This window comes from Malus domestica, chromosome 14 (genome assembly GCF_042453785.1).
Source record: "Malus domestica chromosome 14, GDT2T_hap1".
NCBI classification, from domain to species: Eukaryota; Viridiplantae; Streptophyta; class Magnoliopsida; order Rosales; family Rosaceae; genus Malus; species Malus domestica.
The window spans coordinates 27961023-27982458 of record NC_091674.1 but is presented as its reverse complement, the minus strand read 5'-3'; the positions used below and the strand labels follow the sequence as shown (position 1 = coordinate 27982458).

The following is a 21436-nucleotide window of genomic DNA, read 5'->3' as shown; positions in this document are numbered from 1 at the left end:
AGTGCGTGAAGTAAAAATGAGTATGTGGATAGCACTACTCCGTTTCCTTTCTTTTTATAGGAGTAGAAAAATTATTTGTGCTTTAAAAACTTCAAGAACAAAATAACACAAGGATTGTACACTTTGCACCAATTGGATTCCACACATTTAATATTGATACCCACATATATATATACCTAAAGATTATATTCTTAATCACACAAGGGACGATTGCCAATTACATTTGCCAGAGGGCACATGACATAATCAATCTTAGTAATGTCCTATCCTACATGACTTAATGGTGGTTTGGTTGTGGTTGGCGGGGTTCGTTTAATTTGTAAAACGAATTCATGAAAACTTTATTATAATTCAGCGTATGACATGCATAAGAGTACTTGATAATTGGATGTGCAATTAAAAATAAAATAAATAAAAATTCAACCGTCATAGACTTCGGTGTATAGACTAGTGCATACTAGAAAATCATTCCTTTTCTTTGATAGTAGTCAAAATGCGATCGAGTGACTCGTTCTTGAGACAAACAGTTTAACTGGATGAAACTTGAAGGCAAGATAAAGGTTCTAGCTAGGATTTATGAAAATTGAGAATTAATACACACTTGATTAAGTTTTTATGGGCTCCCTGGTCTGCATAATTTTGGAGTCTTGGATTAATTGGGATCAATGCAACTCTTGGTAGTGCTCTAGTTAATTGCTGGCCATCGATCGCTGTTCTTATATATTCTTAGTGATCCTTTGATGAATAAAGTACACACAAAAAACAAGTGTAAAGTGATTATTTGTTGTTATCGTGTATTAAATATGCAGATTTATCAAATATAAAAGTCTAATCTCACTAGGTGTACACACGTAACAGATTAAACATTTTTATAATATTCCATATCGAATAAATATCATGTTCATAAGATTTAGCCAAGTTATAATTGAGATTGTCTTTGGTTTGGAACAAAAGGATATTGTAGTAGATCATCGTTGGAAGATGTAATGTACACATCAAAACTAACAAAATCACCTTTAATCAAGTGAATATATTAAACAGAAAAAAAAGATGTTAGTGAAAAAAATCAATGGTGCAATATATTGTTAAGTTCAATGACTAAAGAAACTAAAATGAGAGTTCATATAATAAATTTAAACTAGGGCTAAAGTTCAAGGATCATTACTATAATTTGACCAAATGGTGCATCAACATTCACTTATTCATGACATTCAAACCCTTGTGCATAAGTTGCAAGCTAACATATTTATGGAGAATCGAATTTCAGTCATGACTAGTTCTTATTACACGTTATTGGTTTGTTAATATTCTTTAGCATTTCTTCGAAACTTTTGTATGAGTAAAGGAAGTTAAAGATCCTAAGAGGATCATCGTTGTAATATAATTTCAGTTAAAAAGTACGTTTAATTTACAGCAAACACACATTTAAGAGATATCCTGATATATATTTGTTGGACGTTGTTCGTTGTCATGACTGATGATCATGACAAGTACTGTGATTTGGCATGTACTATCTTTAATGTTGTTGTGTGAGAAATCTGTGTCAAACCCATCATCGCAAAATATAACTTGGTCTGGGTCGTACACATATTGTGCACATGGTTTTGAACCCTGTCGACGACACAGCCGATGGTCCCATGCATGCAACCAGCAAATGAACATCTCGATAGATCCTATGCCAGAAGTAGCATGATTAGACCATCTAAACTTATTTAGCCGTGCATGAAATCTTCCTGAGTGAACCAACAAACCTGCCTCCATCTGGGAATTAAATCAAAATCTTATTAATATTCTACTAATTTGGCCCATAAAATCACTTCTAATCCCGTTTGCTGTGATTGATTATTAGGGCCCAGAAAATCTTATAATCCCAGCTCCACGTAGGGAGTTAACTTTTTTCTTCCTTTTTTTTATTTTTTTAATGGAAATAGATGGAGTGGCATGTCACATGTGCCTGCCTAGCTAACTACTGGCTTTTAGCTTAAGGATTGTTTGTTGGGCAGCAAGAAAATTGGATCAAATGACCCACCACCACATCCACATCCACCCTTAAATGTCATGCTTTTTTGCGATAGTACGACCTAGAACTCTCCACTTCGGTAGAGCAACATCTTGGGTGTAATTGTTTTACTATTTCTCTCGTTATGTGATCATTATTTGACAAATCACATGATAATGAAGGTATATTGGATGACTAGTTCATGACTAGTTTAGATACATTAATGAATTAATGTTATTACGGAAATGTTTAAAAAACACACACACACCTAATTTGATCGACCTCTCCAACTAAATTATTCTTCTATAAGTATCATTGGTTAATTCATCTAACTACTATATAGGTAGTGCAGCCTAGCACACATTTGAATTAGACCCAATTTTTGGGGAGAAATGATTTTAACTCCTCTTTTTCCCTCATACACTCCTGTCATATATGTTAGTTGATAACTGCTTTTTATTTTTTCAATCCAAAGGTTAACCACCTTTGAATTATAGATTATGGATTTAGGGTCCGACATTAAGGGGAATCCAGCATACAACAGGATACTCTCACTATCTCTTACATTACGTGCCCTTATGTGGTGTGAGAGAAAAAGAGGAGATATCATCGACATGAACAAGAATCTCCTCCAAGATTGGGCATAACAAATTGGTGACAATAGTAGTTGTCAAAAGTTGTTTCATGTATACTCAATCACAATGAGTTTGTTTGTATTAGAAGTGAGTTTTCTGCACAACTATTTTCCTCTTCTGCACTTTTATTTACTTTTATCATTTGATTCTCTTATTATAATTTAATCCAAATGTTTTTTTTTTAAAAGAAGACGTGGAGAAGGAGATGACCATGGTAGTTGTTTGAGTTTATATTTGACAATGAGCTTTGTAATAATGAAGGCCCAAAGATGCAAAAACAAATAGAAGACTGGGCTTGGGCAAGTCAATGGACCTGAGATGAATTGGAAGTTATTTCAGCTGAGGCATAGGCCACATGTCTATAATTGAAGTGATGGGCAACAAAGAACACCTCACCACCAGTCAATAAGCACTTTTTAAGGGCATGGATGAGTAAATAGGTGATGACTCACTGCACTCCGAAAGACATCAGCTAAAGGCAAAGCTTAGACAGTCAGGCCAAATTGTTTATAAAAGTAGAGAGGGACACCAGAGACAATGACACTCAACCAATCAATCAAAAGACATACCACTTTGCTCTCAAGCAAGCAAGAAACTAGAAAGCTGAACTTTGTCCATATCCTGTCATTTTTAGCTATAGTTCCCTTATAGAAAGCCATCTTTTGTCTAGATTAGAAGTTCTGCTACCTTCACCTAATGTTGTAGTATCGATTCCCTCTTATGGAACCCTTTTAATTTTCATCCTCCAGAGTATACAAACCCCATGTAAACTTAAAGAGAAGTAGCTGCAAGAAGTTGAACCTTGCCCGACAAGTTTAAATCTTACCCGACTCTCTTTTGTTTGTACTTACATATAGTAGATATGTTATTTAGTGCATTTTCCTTCATGTTTTTAAATCATTTTCAACTGTTTTACACTTAAAAGTTCCATCCGCAATCAAATCTGGATAAATCAATGAACTTGTTTTCATTAAAACGAACCTTGATCTAGAAAATGGTTGGAAGGGCCTTGAACTCTCTTCATTTTGGACATACAAATGTTATGGATTAAAAGTCCTTGTTTATAAGGCAAGAAAAGAACCTTATACAGACTTAACTCATATGTGACAATCTTTTGATAAACAAGAAGTCTAAATAACTTATGGCTCAAGTAACCAACCTATTTCACCTTCATTCAATAATCTGTTATACAAAGATAACAATGGCACGCTCAGATCCTTGTTAATTTTGATTGTGAGCCTCAAGACCTAAACCAAAGGCCCCACAAAGGCACCTTTCAAACTAACAATAAACTCGTATTGTAGCACACCAAGCAGCAAGATCTTGCCCGACAGGCAAGAAAGAGCCAAAGCCCCGGAAAGTTGTGTGAGGGACTAGATCCAGAAATCCAGCCCGAACAGTAGTTAATCATTTTTCGTCCTTTTTGTATTATGGTGTAATATTCTTATAGACTAAAGAGTAAACTGTCCCCATGAACTAACAACCCTTTCGAAATTGTCTCCCAAAACTTATATTTCAGAAAATCAAGGATCTTAACTTGAAGAAAGAAATAGATCGTGAAGAAACTGGCCAATTTGTTCTTGTTTTGGCCTTTTCATGCTAGTCACATTCTCCTTTTCTTCTTTGGCTCAAAATCCACGCACTCACCGAGTCACACTAAACGTGAGAAAACTTAGGGCACGAAGCAGAAGTTAACAAAGACAAAACCAAGGTCCTACTGGTTTCCACTACATAAACAGTTGAATGTAAGGTATTGATCACAGGGCTTCCTTCTCAACAACAATTTGAAACGCATTGATACAAAGATATTGCGACGAAACCATTTTCCCTATCGCCAGTCTGGCCAAATGAACCAAACACACTTCCATCATCTTACAAAATGGAAATGGCAGACACGCAATCTCCAAAACCCGCAATTCTAATGGCATGCTAGTGAATACGCAATACGACCATCATCAACTTCCTTCATCGTGAAGAAGAATGGTCGCATTCTTCCAAATTGTAATTTGTAATGTAAAAATGTAGAATTAGTGATTTTTACTGATATGACTTTGTACAGAGAATACAAGGATTTATACAAACAGCTGAGAACTATTATAGGTAAAAGAATCCTAATTTGATGCTAATTACATTTACTCCTAAAATCTCTGGAGCCAAATCGTTGACTATCTTCCTGATTCCTATAATCACTCATTAACAATTTTCTTCCTTTAACACTCCCCCTCAAGTTGGAGTGTGGATATCAATAACACCCAACTTGCCAAGATGTGAACGGAAAACAGGTGCCCGCAATGGCTTGGTAAACATGTCAGCAATTTGTTCCCCTGTTTGTACATAGGCCGTTCTAACTTCTCCCCTTTGAATTTTCTCGCGGACAGTATGACAGTCAAGCTCAATATGTTTGGTCCGCTCATGGAACACGGGATTTGCTGCAATGTACAAAGCAGCCTGATTATCACAAAATAATCTTGCTGGATTAGGATGAGTTACATGCAAGTCCCTCAACAAGTATCTTAACCATGTTAGTTCACAAGTTATTGCAGCCATGGAACGATACTCTGCTTCCGCAGATGAACGTGCTACAGTGACCTGCTTCTTGCTTTTCCAGGATACAAGTGAGTTCCCAAGAAAGATACAATAACCTGTGACAGAACGGCGTGTGATCGGACAACGAGCCCAATCCGCATCGCAATAACCAATCAAATTCAGTTTACTTTGTGCAGAGAGAAATAACCCTTGACCTGGAGCTTCTTTAAGATATTGGAGGAGTCGATGTGCTGCATCAAGGTGATGTCGCTTTGGCTCCTGCATAAATTGGCTTAAGGTATTGACGGCATATATGATTTCTGGCCTTGTAATTGTCAAGTAAATCAACTTCCCAATTAATCGTCGAAATCTCGTTGGATCTTTGAGAGGATCGCTACCAGTAGGCAATAATACCAAGTCAGGCTCCATTGGGACCTTTGCCGGCTTAACACCAAGTAAACCGGCCTCTTCCAGTATGTCTAGTGTGTATTTGCGCTGACAAATGGTAATGCCGGCTTTTGAACGTGCCACCTCGACTCCAAGGAAGTATTTCAAGGGTCCAAGATCTTTAATCCGGAAGCGGCTATTGAGGAATTGTTTAAGATTGTTGATTGCGGCATCATCATTCCCTGTAATAACCAAGTCGTCAACATATAGTAATATAATGGTGAGAGAACCACCAGTGACTTGAGTGAACAAAGAGTAATCAGCCCGAGATTGTGTGAACCCAATTTCGCAAATGGCAGAGTGGAATTTTTGAAACCAACTTCGGGAGGCCTGCTTGAGTCCGTACAAAGACTTATGGAGTCGACACACGAGACGCTCCCCCTGTCGACGAGAACCAGGCGGAGGCAGCATGTACACTTCTTCATGGAGATCACCATGAAGAAACGCATTCTGCACATCCATCTGATGTAAAGGCCAATTACGAACAGCAGCGACGGTCAACAAACAACGCACAGTGGTGAGCTTCGCGACCGGAGCAAAGGTTTCTTTGTAATCGATACCTTCACGTTGGGTAAAACCCTTAGCAACAAGACGAGCTTTGTAACGGTCTATCGTTCCATCCGATTTATATTTGATCTTGAAGACCCACTTACAACTGATCGGACGCTGACCAGGAGGCAAAGAAACCATGCTCCAAGTCTGATTTGCTTCAAGAGCTTGAAGTTCAGTGGCCATGGCTACAACCCAATGAGGGTTATGACAAGCTTGTTCATAAGTGGATGGTTCCACAAGTTGAGATACATTAGAAACAAAAGTCCGGTAAGCAGGTGACAAATGAGCATAAGAAACGTACCGTTGGAGGGGATAGCGAGTACCGGACGTGGAGGAAGAGGCAGTAGTGGGCGTGAGCAAAGCCGCATGATAAGCCGTATAATCTTTAAAATATGCAGGTGGATGTTTAGGTCGGGTGGACTGCCGAAGTGGAGGGGGTGGAGGTGGCGGTGAGGATGAAGGTGGGGAGGGATTGAAGTGATCAGTGGGTGATGATTGAAGTGGTGGAGTGAGGTTAGGTGAGGAAGGGGAAGCATCAGGAATGGGGGAATCAGGGGCGTGTGGAAGATGGTTTATGGGGTTGTGGTCCTGATAAGTTGCAGGGTGGAGAGTAGGTGGGTCCGTAGGTGGGGCTGAAGGTGGGAAAATGGGAAGGTTGGAAAATTGGGCATCTGGTAGGATAGGAAGTACAGGGAGATCATTTTGATGTTCTGGTGGGGAGTGTGCAAAGGGAAAAATATGCTCATGAAAATGAACATCTCGAGAGGTAAAAAATTGCTTGGTTGCAAGGTCATAGACACGATAACCTTTTTGTCCTAGGGGATAGCCAAGGAAAATGCATCGTCGTGCACGTGCATCAAATTTGTGTGTGGGAAGAAGATTTGTGGCATAACAAAGGCATCCAAAAACTCGTAGATGGGAATAATTGGGTTGTTGACCATGTAAACGTTCATAGGGAGATTGGTGGCATAATAATGGTGTGGGAAGTCGATTGATGAGGTAACAAGCGGTTTGGATACTTTCCCCCCAAAATTTTAGTGGTAAATTGGCTTGAAAACGGAGGGCACGTCCAATATTTAAAAGATGCCGATGTTTACGTTCAACAACTCCGTTTTGTTGAGGGGTATGTGTACAAGAATGTTGGAAGATGGTTCCATTTGTTTCCAAAAAATTGTGCATGGATAGAAACTCACCACCATTGTCGGCGCGTAAGATTTTAATGTCATAATGAAATTGAGTTTTGACCCAAGAAAAAAATGATTTTATCAAGGATTGTGTATCAGACTTGAAACGCATAAGATGCACCCATGTAAATCGAGTAAAATCATCTACAATGGTTAAAAAATAACGTGCCCCTGAATGTGTATGAATTTTGTGAGGCCCCCAAATATCACAATGAATTAAGTCAAAAGGTGCAATAGATTTAATTGAACTTGAAGGAAAAGACAATCTAGTTTGTTTTGCCAAATGGCAAATTTCACACATGTGTTTGGACTCAAACATTATTTCTGGAACACTTGTTGACAAGGAATGTAAAGGTGCAGATGAAGGGTGTCCTAGGCGTTGGTGCCATAGGTCAGTAGTGTGGCGAACATGGTTGGCTAGATGCGGGTTTTGGCTTGGTGTAAGATAATAGAGCCCATCAAAATGCTTGCCCAGGCCAATCGTCCTCTTCGTATCCACGTCCTGCACAACACAAAAATCCGGAAAGAAAATTACGAAACATCGTAGAGCCCGTGTCATTTTACTTACAGACAATAGATTGACTTGAAACTTTGGAACATGAAGAACTCCATCAAGTGTCAGATCATGAGACAACTTGACAGAGCCAATTCCTTTAATTTCTGCTTGTCCCCCATTAGGTAAGCCCACAAAATCATGGCAAGTATCAGTTTTATTGTGCGTCGGTGGTGAGCGGGAGATGTGATCAGTCGCCCCACTATCAACAATCCAGTAAAGTGTTGAATGTGGATCATGTTGTGCAATATTACATATGGATGTATAAATACCTGTTGCATTTGCAAGTTGCTGGCCATTACCGTTCCCATTTCGAAGCATGGCAATGATTTGATTATACTCCTCAGTTGTGAACATTGGGCCGTTGGTGGTGGTTGCTCTTGTTGTGTCAGTTACGGTATTAGTTGGCTGAGGTGCTTCAACGTTGTGAACAACATGGGATGTGCGTTTATTCTTGGGTGTAACATTCTTTCCGTGCCATTTATGGCCCACTGGGAAGCCAATGAGATAGAAGCAGCGATCCACTAGATGTCCATCACCATCACAATAGCTGCATTTCAGCAGCTTGCGCGAGGTAGAACCGCCTGTACTGGAACTGCCCTTTGCCATTGTGGAGCGACTAGCCTGCATCGCGTGGACACCAGATTGTGGCTCACGACTGTTTGCCACATCCAACTGTCTTTCGTGTTGAAGGACTAAGCCATGGACTCGCCGTGTGTCTGGGAGAGGACTCATCATCAAGATCGATCCTCGTACGGTCGAGTACGAGTCATTTAATCCCATCAAGAGTTGCATGACTCTCTCCTTCTCCTCCCTTTCGGCAAGTGTCTTCGATCCCTCACAATCACATGCAATGGGCTCATGATATGAACCCAATTCGTCCCACAAAGCCTTGAGTTTGGTGTAGTAGTCGGATACAGATGACTGCCTTTGTCGGTATTCGGCAATTTCTTGTCGAATTTGATAGATCCTTGAATCGTTCCCTTGCGAGAAACGATCCTCCAGATCCTTCCAGGCAGCAGATGCGGTTTTGCAGTAGAGTATGCTACTCGAAATAGCAGCATTCACCGATTGCCAAATCCATGATAGTACCATGTCATTGCATCTCTGCCAAATGGAAAACTTTGCATCGCTGGGTGCAGGAGCCTTAATAGACCCATCAATAAATCCGAGCTTGTTCTTTGCGCTGAGAGCAATGCGCATAGAACGGCTCCATTGTCCATAGTTGTGTCCGTCAAGGGGTTTTGAGACTAAAACAAGACCCGGTGAATCCGAGTGGTGAAGGGTGAGAGGATCAGATGCATTTGGCATCACGTCTGTTGGTTTCTCGTCACCCATGTAAGCTGTTTGCAGGGAAGATTGACTGTGTTTGTAGCGGAAGGTGAATGAGCCTCTAGAGTCACCAGGATCGGTGCTCTGATGCCATGTAAAAATGTAGAATTAGTGATTTTTACTGATATGACTTTGTACAGAGAATACAAGGATTTATACAAACAGCTGAGAACTATTATAGGTAAAAGAATCCTAATTTGATGCTAATTACATTTACTCCTAAAATCTCTGGAGCCAAATCGTTGACTATCTTCCTGATTCCTATAATCACTCATTAACAATTTTCTTCCTTTAACATGTAAGCTATATATAATTACATGCAAAATTCAACTCAAAGTCACAGAGATCATCATATTTACAAAACATTCCCTTGATTTGTTCCATACTGCTATTCAAGCGACAGATGATAGATACAGTAGCTATTCAAAGAGAAGGAGAAACAGAAAAAAAATGCAGAAAAGAAACAAGGGAAGGCAACAACTCCATATACAACATAAACACAATTTGTAATAAAACACTAAACAGATGAAATGTAGCGTTTCTTATTGAATGTAAGATGTGGAGAAATGTAACACTTTAAATCAGCAGTTAGGGACGTTATTGGTTTGAAATGTGACTCTTAACCCATTGATCGTATCACTTGATCGCTGAATGCAGGGAATTTTATGGCTCAAAATTAGAGTTATTCGGTGGAACACATATAATAAAAAGAGATGAACTATGCTGCAAGATTTATAAGACAACTTACATAAAACGAGACTTCGTTAATTAAACTTGTGTGAACACTAGTGCACGTATTTACTGTTTTACTCTAAAAAAGTGACTAACTTAAGTCTTCCCCAACAGTTTGAGTCCGTGTGATATTTATATAGAAATCACGTAATTTGAGTTTAATACCTATATATACCACTACTAATGTAAGTTCAATATTTCAATATATTCGCATCACCCTTAAATTCTTAGAAAAACTAATTAAAAGAGCTTGAAAACTTTGAATTTTAACGAAAATGATAAAATAAATGGTAAAATAAATAATATAAAAATTGACTTTTTAGTGTAAAAATATAATTTTTCGTGAATCTTTCTCTTGTACTTCTTGTTAAAAAACCGTTACCAGCTTCTCCTAGGAAGTTACCAGTCTCGCAGCCACTGGTGAGCTATGGCGACGGCTAAACGGCGGTGATGGGTAGGGTGGCGCCGACGACGTGGCGGAATGAATCGCCCCAAGACCGTAGCTTTCATCTGGCTCCTCTATGCCTTGTTTTTCTACTCACTCTTCCGAGTGGCCCTCAGGAACTCAGACTCCTCACGCAATTACTCCTCCGCCTCCGGTAAATTCCAATTCCTTTTCCCTTCACTCTCCCGCTATCTCCTGTTTGGTTCCCGAGAAAATTACATAAATCACAATCTCCCGCCGCAGATGCTGTGATTTCGAATAAGGACCGGAGGTCTGCATTATACGATCAGATGGGTCGGGATTTGAAAGACCACGGACCGGTTTTTCTCAACCGCGGCGGCCGGACCTCTCAGTCTCTGTCACTTTCTGATATTTTTACGATAAGGGATGGATCTGTAGCACCTGTACTTAAGGTAATCCTAATTCGTTGATTAAAGAGTTAAACTTTGGAGATTTGGCTAATTGGATATTTTTTCATGTGTGTGTTCTATGTAGGCAGCAAATCCTCCTGTTCGTGCTAATGTGTTGTATCTGAGCACGCAGTACTCGCTTCCGATTTCGTAAGTATTTAGCTTTGTTCTTTCATTGTGTTTTTCGAATTCGAATGGTCAATGATGGTATGGGAAAGAAACAATTTTTAGGGTTGATATTAGCAATGTATGAGCAATGTATGTATGGTTTTGGTTATTAATTATATGTGTGATTCGGGATGGAGCGTCGAATTGACATCGTGCACAATAAAGTTTAGAAATTTTGTTCGGGGAAGCGTTTTGCTGCAAGATTATAAGATTAGGTACAATTTTCATAGCCTTAGCTTAATGCTCTTTCGTTTATGTCGTATATCCATGCTTGGCTTGTTGCAGGAAGGCGCTCAAACCTATTCTCGATCCTTACTTCGATAAGGGTAAGCTACTGTTTGCCAATTTATAATGTCTTTGACAGATTATATGATTATAGCTTACGAATAACGGAGTAATTTATCTATTTTTTAACTCGCACATTTACTATTTGTTGGTATGCTTATGTGTCTATCTTGGCTAGCAATCTGGTTTCAGAACTCGAGCTTGTATCATTTTAGTATGTTTCATGCCTCGCATCATATTTCACCCGTTCCTGCTACTCAAGACGAGGTAGACTGCACTTCTGGAGCCATTCATGTGTTTCTTAACATCTTGTAATTTGCACTTAAATGTCAGTTTAGGTTTTGAACCCTGTTTTTTATTTTCCCTCAGATTGAAACCGAAGTAGCTGCCGTTAGGACTATTGCACAGGGTCTCTGCCCTTTAAAAATTGTCTTGGACAGAGTGGTCTTGACCTCAACAGGTGTGCTTCTTGGGTGCTGGCAGGTTATTTTCCTTAACCTATATGCTCACCTTTTTCTTTCTTCCTGTTCGTAATGTATGTCACATAAGAATATTTGATCCTTGTAAATATAGATGTTTAGAAAGGTCGCAATTTCATAACCATCAAGGGAATGATATAACCGAGAATCTATTTTCTGGAATCAATCTTTTGTTTTCATTGTAGGTAACCTCTGGATCAGATCCTATAACCATTCGAGCAAAATTGAGGACCGCACTTCCACATGCACCAGAAAAGCAACTTGTAAGAACCATATATCTATCTTTATTCATTTTACACAAGTACAGTAGCCCAATACTATGCAAACTAAGAGTTGTTAAGTTTACCAATAGACTTACTCTTAATGAGTTGAGATCATGGAAGAACCGAGGTTTTAATGGTTAGTATATGTTTGAAAGTGAACGATTGTAACACTTGCTTGAGGTGACTCTCTCCTGCTATGAAACTTCTTCCTTTCTGATTTATCTTATTGGCTGTCTGTGGGGTGCATGTGTTCCGGCAAAAGTTATTTCATTCTTTTTCAAGTTCTAGAATTTAGAATAGAGCTTTCCTGCATGTGGCAATGAATACCTTCTTATTACCAAATATCTGCTATGAAAGGATAAGTAGTCTGAAGGTGCATTATTCCAATTTTGTTAAACTATAAGAAATACATGATAAATCCTGATGCGGAACTTATTGTGGCATCGCAGATCCCCTCATTAGTGCGTTATGAATTATTATTGGTAGACTGACAGTAAAATTCCCCCTGTATCTTATGCTTGTAGCACTTGCTAATCTGCAGCCGTTGTCTCCTGCAGTATGATGCTGCGATTCTTCATACTTCATTTACAAGGCTTCTTGGTCACCCAAAAGCATCATCCAAGGTAGTACATCTAATGACTGTTAGTTGCCTATCTCATTGCTTGGCATTGTAGGCACCTGTTTTAATATTGCGGTTCCAATTTATCTGGCGATCTGCTGAAAATTTTATTCCCAAACGTGCTTCTAATCTTTGCAGAAAATAGGAGTTTTCTAATTGCTTTTCAATTTTCGTAGTTTGTGAAATTTGACAACTCTTTATAAGATTGATCCAGAACCATTCATCGACTAGAGACAATTCATCGACTAGAGTTGAAGAAACATGTCTCATATCATTCTAATATTGATTGCCACTGCATCTATGTACATGTAGGTTCTGTTATTTACGTAGTTTTTGTCGTGTTCAGGTGCTATCTAATACTTCAGATCAAATCCACTTCTTCCAAGAGCTTGTTCATCGTCTAAACAACGAACTCCAAGGATTTGAGGTGAGTTGTTATGCCGTATATATCACTCTACGTACATAATTTATGGCATGTGTATCCATAATATCTTAGTCTTTCAAGATCCTCTAAAATCAATTGAATTCAGGCAGTGGTATCTGAACTCTGGTATGTGGAGGAATTTGACGTTTTGGCTCTAGCATTGAACGGAAGAATGAAGGCGCGCAGGTTCCAACTTGGCTGCTCAAGAAGTTGACATCACGATTCGCCAGTTCCACTAGTATAAACCCAGAATTCAAGTAAATAACGCTAGTTATGGATGTGTCCTTAAATCGCCTTGTTTTACAACGAAGCAGGTTCTCCGTGTTGGCGTGTAAATTCGCATCTTGTTCTTCTAAACTGAAAATCTAAAGAAAATGATTGATGTTGTGGACTTGATGAACGTTTCTCGAACTTGAAATTACCTTATGATAAAGGAACGCGTAACGACATATATGATCGGCATGTAACGTACTAAAATGGTGCATGCTTGAGCGCTGAAAGCAGAACATTAGCCAACTTAAACAGACGCATTGCGGCATAAGCGCACCAACAGATGGTAGGCTGGATGAGTGGTTTGAGCATTTAGCGACCAGCTTGACTGTCGGAGAGTCGCCATTACCGCCCAAGTGGCCGCTCTCCATAAATCACGTTGGAAAAGCTTCTCCCACAATAATGAGAGCCCAAGTCCACCTGAAACCACTATTCGTCAATCTCGATCTACAACGATATATATTAAACTACGGAAGATGGGGAGTTCGGTTAAAGTCACATAATGGATAACCTAATTTGGTAGCGATCTCCATTCACCAAATTCGAATCTAAGACCTCTCGCTTACAAGTTTAGAGAAATACCACAAGACTATAGTACTGGGTGACAAAGAGAACCAATAAATAAATATGAAGGAAGTGTAGAACAAGAAATTGAAAATTGAGGTGTAAAATTCACTGCATCCATCCACTGCATCAAGTTGGGGTGACAACATGATCACTGTCATTCATTGTCCTGTAGATGGATGTTCTCATGGATGGCACACGCCTAAGCTTTCCTTCTTCTTTTTTTTTCTTACAAGGGAGGAACAACTGGTGTGGCAAGCCACAGTTATCCATCATTTTCGGGGGTCGAAAAGATTTACAAAGGCATTTTAGCCTCCTAAGCTTTCCTAAAACAAATTAAAAAATTGCAGTCACTTTCAGTAACGCTTGGAAAATACGTATGCTTCCTTGTGGATGCCACAACCCTCTCTTGCCAAACAAGTCCTTGTTGTCTTTTTTTCTTTTTAATTTTAGACCGTGCACATTTTCTTTGCTAAAGTCAAACGTCAATTTGTCACCATTGATCAAAGTATGTGTGTGCGTACGAATGACAATGGCACAAAAAATGATCATTGCTCAGAAACCACACACATGCAAGTAGATGATTGCTTGTAGCATAACTGAATTACAAAAATTAACTCAAATCCACTGGCGGATAAATTTTCTACATGTGAAAAGACTGAGATGCAATGTCTATCTCGAGCTTGTTGCACAATGTTATATGCTTAATTTTTTTTTATCGTTTCGGAGGAAGGGAGACTATCCTATCTCTGGGTCAGGGTATACCATAAGTTTATTTGAAGACTTATAAATAAGGTCTTAACCTCCTTTTTGGTTTTTACGGATCGGTTACCAAAAAGGATTGTCGGCAACATGACTCAAACATAAACCTTGTCCAGCAAAGAGAATGATCTTTACTCATTCAACCAATCCTCGTTGTTTGCTTGAGATGCTATCATGTGTTGTCTTAAAAACTTACATATAATCAAACATTAACCAAGACAAATCACAATAAGGTACAGACAATTCAATACGTTGTAAATTGTAAATTTGCTTAATCGTGATCGCGGGCAGAGTACAATTCCTAATTAGCACGAAAGGGCGAAGATGGCACGAGGGAAGAAAATCGTAAAATATACAGGGACACAAGCCACAGCTCACGAGAAGGAAGTTCACGTGTCCGGGTTCACTACACAGCAAAGAGGCAAGCGCTCGCCACACGCCTTCCGCTGCCTCGTTTTCTCCCGCCACACTCTCTGTCTTCCTCCTCCCCTAAACGCCAAGCGTAACAGTTACCTCTTTCAATCCATTACATTTCATCTCCGGATATATAAAATCTCCAATTTTCCTCAGATTCCGTCAAAATTCCTCAACTTTTCTTGATCCAAGTCCCAATTTTTTGTTCCCGCCATTTCCATCTGCAGGTAGCTAGGGTTTGTTATCTGTAATTCTACATTTTGTGATCAAATTATGCAGTTTTTTGTTTGTATTTTTGTTCAGTATAGTTGATTTGTTTGTGATCTAGCGTCTCTGGAAGTATGTGATTTCTGAAAAGCATATATCTTTTGTAGTTTTGTTGGATTTGGGTTTGACTTTAATGGCTAATTCTGCATTTTAATAGTTTTTAGTATCTGCTAAGCTGGATTCATGATTTTGGACTGGAAACATGTAAATATAATTTCAATTTATTGAATTTTTAGTGGGCAATGAGGTAGAAGTAGTTGGGGAAAAAGAAAACTAGGGTTTCACTTTGAATGTTGATTGTGTATTTCGATTCTGTTAAATACAGCATGCTTTATATAAGGAAGTGCAAAAATTTACGCGTTGTTTGGATGATTTGTAGGCTATAGAGCCTTATTCAGTTCATCGAGATAATCATGGGTTCACCGGATCCTTTGCCGGCAGCTGAAGAGGGTAATGTGGCAACGGAGGCATCAGTGCGCCGGTAAGTTCTAGAGATATTAGGTTTGGCATGATTGTATAAGCATTCTTACGTGTGCTAGCAATTTTCTACTACCTTGATTGGATCTAGTGCTTGGAGTATCAATTAGAGGGTGGAAGTTCAGGTGTACTTAGGAACGGTAAAACTTGTCTTGCCTTAGAAACTTGATGCGAATTAGTGTAGCATTTAGAAAACGATTTGTAAAATGAAAATGCAGAAATGCGATTTCTGAAATGTTGTTTGAAGTTACAGGGTCTATGTATGTTGTAGCATCAATATAACCGTTGTACCTGGTGAAATCTACGTAACTTTCTGGAATGTTGGATGTGTTGCTCACTAGTTACCGATCATGAATTAGCTTTAATAGAAATAGCTGCAACTAGTGATGGATAAATTTTGGATTAAATGTGCTCAACGTTTTGGTATTTATGTGAAAGAAAGAATGCTATGGTTGGTAGACTCGCATCATCGAGGTTAATAGTGGTGTCTACTTATTGCCTTTCTAACTGACCAAACGATTCAAATAAGGTGGAATATTGTCAGCAAGCACTTAACTCCTGTTCATAAATCAATCTGATGCACTTCGGCTATATCTCTTTCTGATGTGGTAATATTGTGTTTTTTAGTTAAACAAAAATATAATGAGCACTAGTCTTTTATTGACTTTGAACTTCACAACAGTTTACGGTTGATATGTTTATGCTTTATAAAATGTTTAAGAGGGTCTTCTAACAATATATCCTCTGGCCATAATCAATTTGTGTGAGGTTCTTAGAGTTGTGGATATAGCATGACTATTTATCGGGATGAAAAAGCACTCAGATTTCTTGGTTAGATGTTTAGGAGGCTGTTTGATGTGCAGGGCTTGTCCTGGAATAAAGAAACAGGGGAAAATTCCTAAGAGAATCCGCAAGGCTGAGAGGGAGAGACGGAAGCGTGAGCAGTTTAACGAGCTTTTTCTTGGGCTGGCTGATGCCCTTGGTAACTTCTCTTTTATTTATGCGAACTTCACTATAATTTTGTTTTTGTCTGCAGTTCATCTTACATTGATAATTAGCTTCAGTTTTTGGTGTAATTTTTTTTTTTATGATGGTGGGTCGTTCTTAATTTGCGATAACTCTTGTGCAGAACTGAATGAGCAGAACAGTGGAAAGGCCTCCATAATAAGTGAAGCTACTCGACTGTTAAAGGACTTGTGTGGTCAGATTGAATGCTTACAGAAGGAAAATGCATCCCTGTTGTCTGAATCGAACTATGTAAGGCACCCGACATCTTTCTTCACCCCCTAAACATTTTGCTCGTTTAATGTTTATACAACATTTAAACTTTCTATGTGTACTTGTTTATGTGGATATCTTAGCGAAGTTCCTACTTGTTAGAACTGTGAAACACTTCTACATCTAGTAGTGCATTCCTTTAATCCATCATATTTTCATGAAAGCTCTTTAAAAATTGAACAGATGACTCTCGAGAAGAATGAGCTGAGAGACGATAACTCTGCCTTAGAAACTCAGATTGAGAAATTGCAAAGTGAGATACAAGAGAGGGTGGCACAGTCTAAACCGAACCTGAATGCACCACCTCGAGGAGAATTGAGACCAGAAGTTCCCTCCCATTTTACCGGAAATTGCATCAGTTTGCCCACTCAAGAACCCAGCTTGCAGCAAGCACCTGCTGTCTTTGTTATGCCCTTCTGCCCTGATCTCCAAGCTTATCCACTGCCGGATGCCACCCACCCCACATCTAACACCACCTCACATGTGAGCAAACCGCATGCTAGGTATCCGACCTCGGTGGATTCTTGGCCGTTCCAACTTCTCGGCGAGAAAACAACCGCAGGCAAAGGATTTCGACAAAGTGGTAAAAGCGACCCTAGTAATATGTAAACTTCGTAATCGAAATGGTTTATGTGCCCTTTACCTCTTGCTGGGTATAATTGACAATGCCCCATATTTTGTAGGCTGTTAGATTTCTATCGTTGTATTTTTTATTGTTAGATTTTTTATCGCACGTTCAACGTTTCATTTATCTGATGCATAACATAGGTCGGAGCATAGTAGAATTTTTAATAAATCGGAGGTTTTTTTGGACAATCCACTTGACAATCTATTAGACAACCCTTGACGCCCACATAAGTCCGTACACAAGCATGTGCATATTTTTTTTAACAAATACCCATATTCAGGGACAAGGGGCCGAATGATCTCTCGATTTACTATCTACATTAAGGAAAAAAGAAAACTAAAGAAAAATCTAAAAAAACCTTCTTTTTTAACGAAAAGCTATTTTTAAAGGTATAGTGAATAATGTCAATTAAAGGTAAAAATGTGGTTTTTCGTTAAAAGTGAATAGTATCGGGAGTGTTTTGTTAAAACTCCCTAAGGAAAATTGGTGAACTTAGCCTCACAATGGGCTAGCAATAATGTGGTTTAAATTCTCCTTTGGCATTAATTGAACATAAAATCTCTCACTTACAAGTGAAATGAAATACTACCGTACCGTAATACTAAGACTATCTCTAACCGAAGGGTTCAGAGGGCCAAAGGGCAAAAAATAGCCCAAAAACCGTCTCCCACTGAGGACTAGGCCAAAGAGCTTGTGGATCTCACTGGACAAAAAAAGGCCAAAGGGCCAACTGACTGGCCCAAAGGAGCCAGCTAGCTAGCCCCGTCCCAGGCCATAAATTTGAAACCAACGGCTAGTTGACATCAATTACTGTTATTTAAAAAAAAAATTAGGCCAAAATTTTTTAAAATATTTAATTATAGGCCCAAAAAGTATGTTTGGTTGAATGTTTGGGTGGTGTTCTTTTTATAGGCTTTAGTGCTTGCTCAAATCATTCCCACAGCTCATGTGAGACTCCCACCCACTTCCATTTTTTTTTATACTTCCTCTCCCACAGCTAATGTGGGACTTTCCCATCCACTTCCTCTTTTCTTTTTTTTTTCTACTTCCTCTCCCATAGCCAATGTGGGACTCTATCACCCACTTCCCTTTTTTATTTATTTATTTTATTTATTTTTTACTTTTTTATACTCTAAATATAACCTCTCATATTTGACTTGAAATGTATAAGTAGTATTATTTAAGTTGTATTTTTTAAATTTTAGTTGTAGTTTTTATATATAAGTTGTAGTTTTTAAATTTAAGTTGTTGTAGATTTTAAATTTAAATAATAAATTATGTTTGGCCATTTGGCTCTCGGTTGGAGACCGTTTTTTGTGATATGGCTAAAACGAGTCCTATGACCTTTTGGCTCTCGATTTGAGATGGTAAGAAATATGATCATGTACTATTTATTAAAATATTAATTTTTTTGAGAACCAGAAAGTTAAAACGAATTATCTGGCCTTTGTTCGGTTGGAGATGGTTTAAGTGGCCACAAGCATGCTCTCTTTGATTCAATCATTGTCCTTTGATTAAAGAGGACCACAGTAACTCCCATGAGACCCGATAGTTCCTCTCAAAGCCTTAGCTTTTGCCACGTCACGTATATTTGGTAGTGCTGTAAGTTGTTAACCACACTTGTCCGCTCCTCACTTTCCCTCCTCCAACCGACCCTTCACACACAAACTGACAAAAAACCCTAGCTTATTCCAGAAGCACTTTTTCCAGAAGCTCATAGTTTCAGTTCAGAGGGTGATAGAGTTGCTTTGGGAAATCGGGAGATGGGATCTGGCGCCGGCAGCTTCCTCAAAGTGCTTCTCAAGAACTTCGACGTTCTTGCTGGGTACACCCACATTCTCACTCTCTCACTTACTTTACCAAATTTCCAAAAAGTTTTGATATTTTTCTTTTCCTTCTCCAATTCGATTTATGGGTATTTTTTTTTTTTGGTTCTTGCAGGCCTGTGTTTAGCCTTGTTTATCCACTGTAAGTTGGGTTCAAAGGCAACTTTTTAAGTTTTATTTTCCAGTTTTATCTATTTTTTGCCTTGTTTTTGTGCTTAATTTGAAGTTTTTTTGTACTGGGAAGTTGAAATTTGGGTTGTTTTCGATAGATACGCATCGATTCGAGCGATAGAGACGCAGTCTACGACCGACGATCGCCAATGGCTGACATATTGGATTCTGTATTCCATGATTACTCTGATTGAACTCACCTTTGCCAAAGTCATTGAGTGGTAAATTATTTTCTACTTTCCAAATTTAGTTCCTTTTTTACTTGTTTGTAATCCGGGTCTGCGTTGTATGCGATCATTCGTTAAGTTTTCGGGTGAAGATTTCATCTTGCTGCATTTACATTCTTGAACTTGTATAGAAAAGCGGTTCCGATTGTGTGATGAACTTTTACCAGTTTTTTACTTGTGCTTCAAGGAAGATTTATGAAAACTTATGTTTGAGTTTGCTAGGTTTGCGTTGCCTAGTCCGCCTTGTCGGGGCTGTAAATAGTTATCTTGCATTAGATTCAATGTAACATCCCACGTCGTCCAGGGAGTGATACTTAAATGTATATTCTCATCCCTACCTAGCACGAGGCATTTTGGAAGTTCACTGGCTTCGGGTTCCGTAGGAACTCCAAAGTTAAGCGAGTAGCGCACAAGAACACCTCCATGATGGGTGACCTACTGGGAAGTTCTCGTTTGAGTTTTCAGAAACAAAACCGTGAGGGAGTAGTTAGGGCTAAAGCGGATAATATCGTGCTACGGTGGTGGAGCGGGCCTGGGATGTGGTGGACCTCGGGTTGGGATGTGACATTCAATTAACTCTCAAGCTGTTGTAGTTCACGAATGATGTGCCGTTGCTGCATTTGATATAATTTGGTGTGTGTAATGTTCTGATCTTTTCTGGCAGGATTCCAATCTGGTCGTACGCTAAGCTGATTGCGACTTGTTGGTTGGTACTCCCGTACACGAATGGTGCTGCATACGTTTATGAACATTATATCCGACCTTTCTTTCTCAACCCGCATAAAATTAACATTTGGTATGTTCCGAGGAAGAAGGATGACCCAGATGACATTTTAGTTGCTGCGGAGAAATACATTGCAGAGAACGGGACTGAAGCTTTCGAGAAGATCATCCACAGGGTATGCTTATTAACCATAACACTTGAATAATTCGTAGTAATATACTTATAATGTTACATATCCCACTGAATAACAACCAGCATATTTTGGCTTGACGTGATCTTTCCGTTTCTGTAGGCTGATAACAACCAGAGGAGCGGGGGATCCGTCTATCATAGGGGATCTGTCTTTGATGAGGACCTTAAGTACTATCGAGAATATTAGTTGTGGTACGTTTCATTGCATCTTGTCCTGCGGTGTTGTAGAGAATACAATGTTGCTGTTACCTTTTCCGTAGCTGATAGCGTATCTATATCTTTCGGTTTTGTAAGGGATACTGAATGTTCCTAGTTTATTAACATGTAGTTATCATGGTTCGACGATGTCTTTTCTCGTTCTTTGCTTCTTAAATTCAGCTAGTCCATTTGCCTGATTCTTAGGGTGCTCTAGAGTATAGAATATTTCGTGATTTTCAACCATTAGATCTTGATTTTTGTGTTTTTGACTAGAGATCTAAGTGTTAAAAATCTTGTAAGTATCCGATACTCTGAAGCAGCATAGAAAATCCCTGACATAAGCCAGGATTAAGCGGGATTAACCGTGAAACTCGAACATCTGGCG

At 39.0% G+C, this 21436-nt stretch overlaps 4 protein-coding genes across 6 annotated transcripts; 3 read left to right on the top strand and 1 right to left on the bottom strand.

The window, feature by feature from the left end:
• Positions 1-7559: 7559 nt before the first annotated feature.
• On the bottom strand, positions 7560-9409 carry LOC139191421 (uncharacterized). The gene is made up of 2 exons (XM_070812273.1): positions 8169-9409; positions 7560-7845 (listed from the first exon to the last, which is right to left on the bottom strand). Exons 1-2 carry the CDS (start codon positions 9232-9234, stop codon positions 7802-7804), a joined length of 1110 nt encoding a protein of 369 aa, XP_070668374.1. The 5' UTR covers positions 9235-9409; the 3' UTR covers positions 7560-7801.
• Positions 9410-10156: 747 nt separating this feature from the next.
• Positions 10157-13449, top strand: LOC103455341 (uncharacterized). Of its 3 annotated transcripts, none has more exons than XM_008394922.4 (10): positions 10157-10559; positions 10649-10818; positions 10901-10965; positions 11269-11309; positions 11447-11535; positions 11638-11751; positions 11933-12010; positions 12568-12633; positions 12976-13056; positions 13160-13449. In XM_008394922.4, exons 1-10 carry the CDS (start codon positions 10442-10444, stop codon positions 13265-13267), a joined length of 930 nt encoding a protein of 309 aa, XP_008393144.2. In that variant the 5' UTR covers positions 10157-10441; the 3' UTR covers positions 13268-13449. The 3 variants fall into 3 exon arrangements, with proteins under 3 accessions (XP_008393144.2, XP_008393143.2, XP_070668284.1); XM_008394921.4 differs by having other exon boundaries at positions 10312-10559; positions 12535-12633; XM_070812183.1 differs by having other exon boundaries at positions 10320-10559; positions 11638-11728; positions 12552-12633.
• A 1611-nt stretch (positions 13450-15060) lies between these two features.
• BHLH15 (transcription factor bHLH47) lies at positions 15061-17818 on the top strand. The gene is made up of 5 exons (NM_001293962.1): positions 15061-15290; positions 15710-15811; positions 16671-16789; positions 16937-17064; positions 17269-17818. Exons 2-5 carry the CDS (start codon positions 15744-15746, stop codon positions 17692-17694), a joined length of 741 nt encoding a protein of 246 aa, NP_001280891.1. The 5' UTR covers positions 15061-15290; positions 15710-15743; the 3' UTR covers positions 17695-17818.
• Positions 17819-18477: 659 nt separating this feature from the next.
• Positions 18478-21198, top strand: LOC114823351 (HVA22-like protein a). Its single transcript, XM_029098854.2, has 5 exons — positions 18478-19538; positions 19655-19681; positions 19809-19931; positions 20602-20836; positions 20954-21198. Exons 1-5 carry the CDS (start codon positions 19477-19479, stop codon positions 21038-21040), a joined length of 534 nt encoding a protein of 177 aa, XP_028954687.1. The 5' UTR covers positions 18478-19476; the 3' UTR covers positions 21041-21198.
• The last annotated feature ends 238 nt before the right edge of the window (positions 21199-21436 follow it).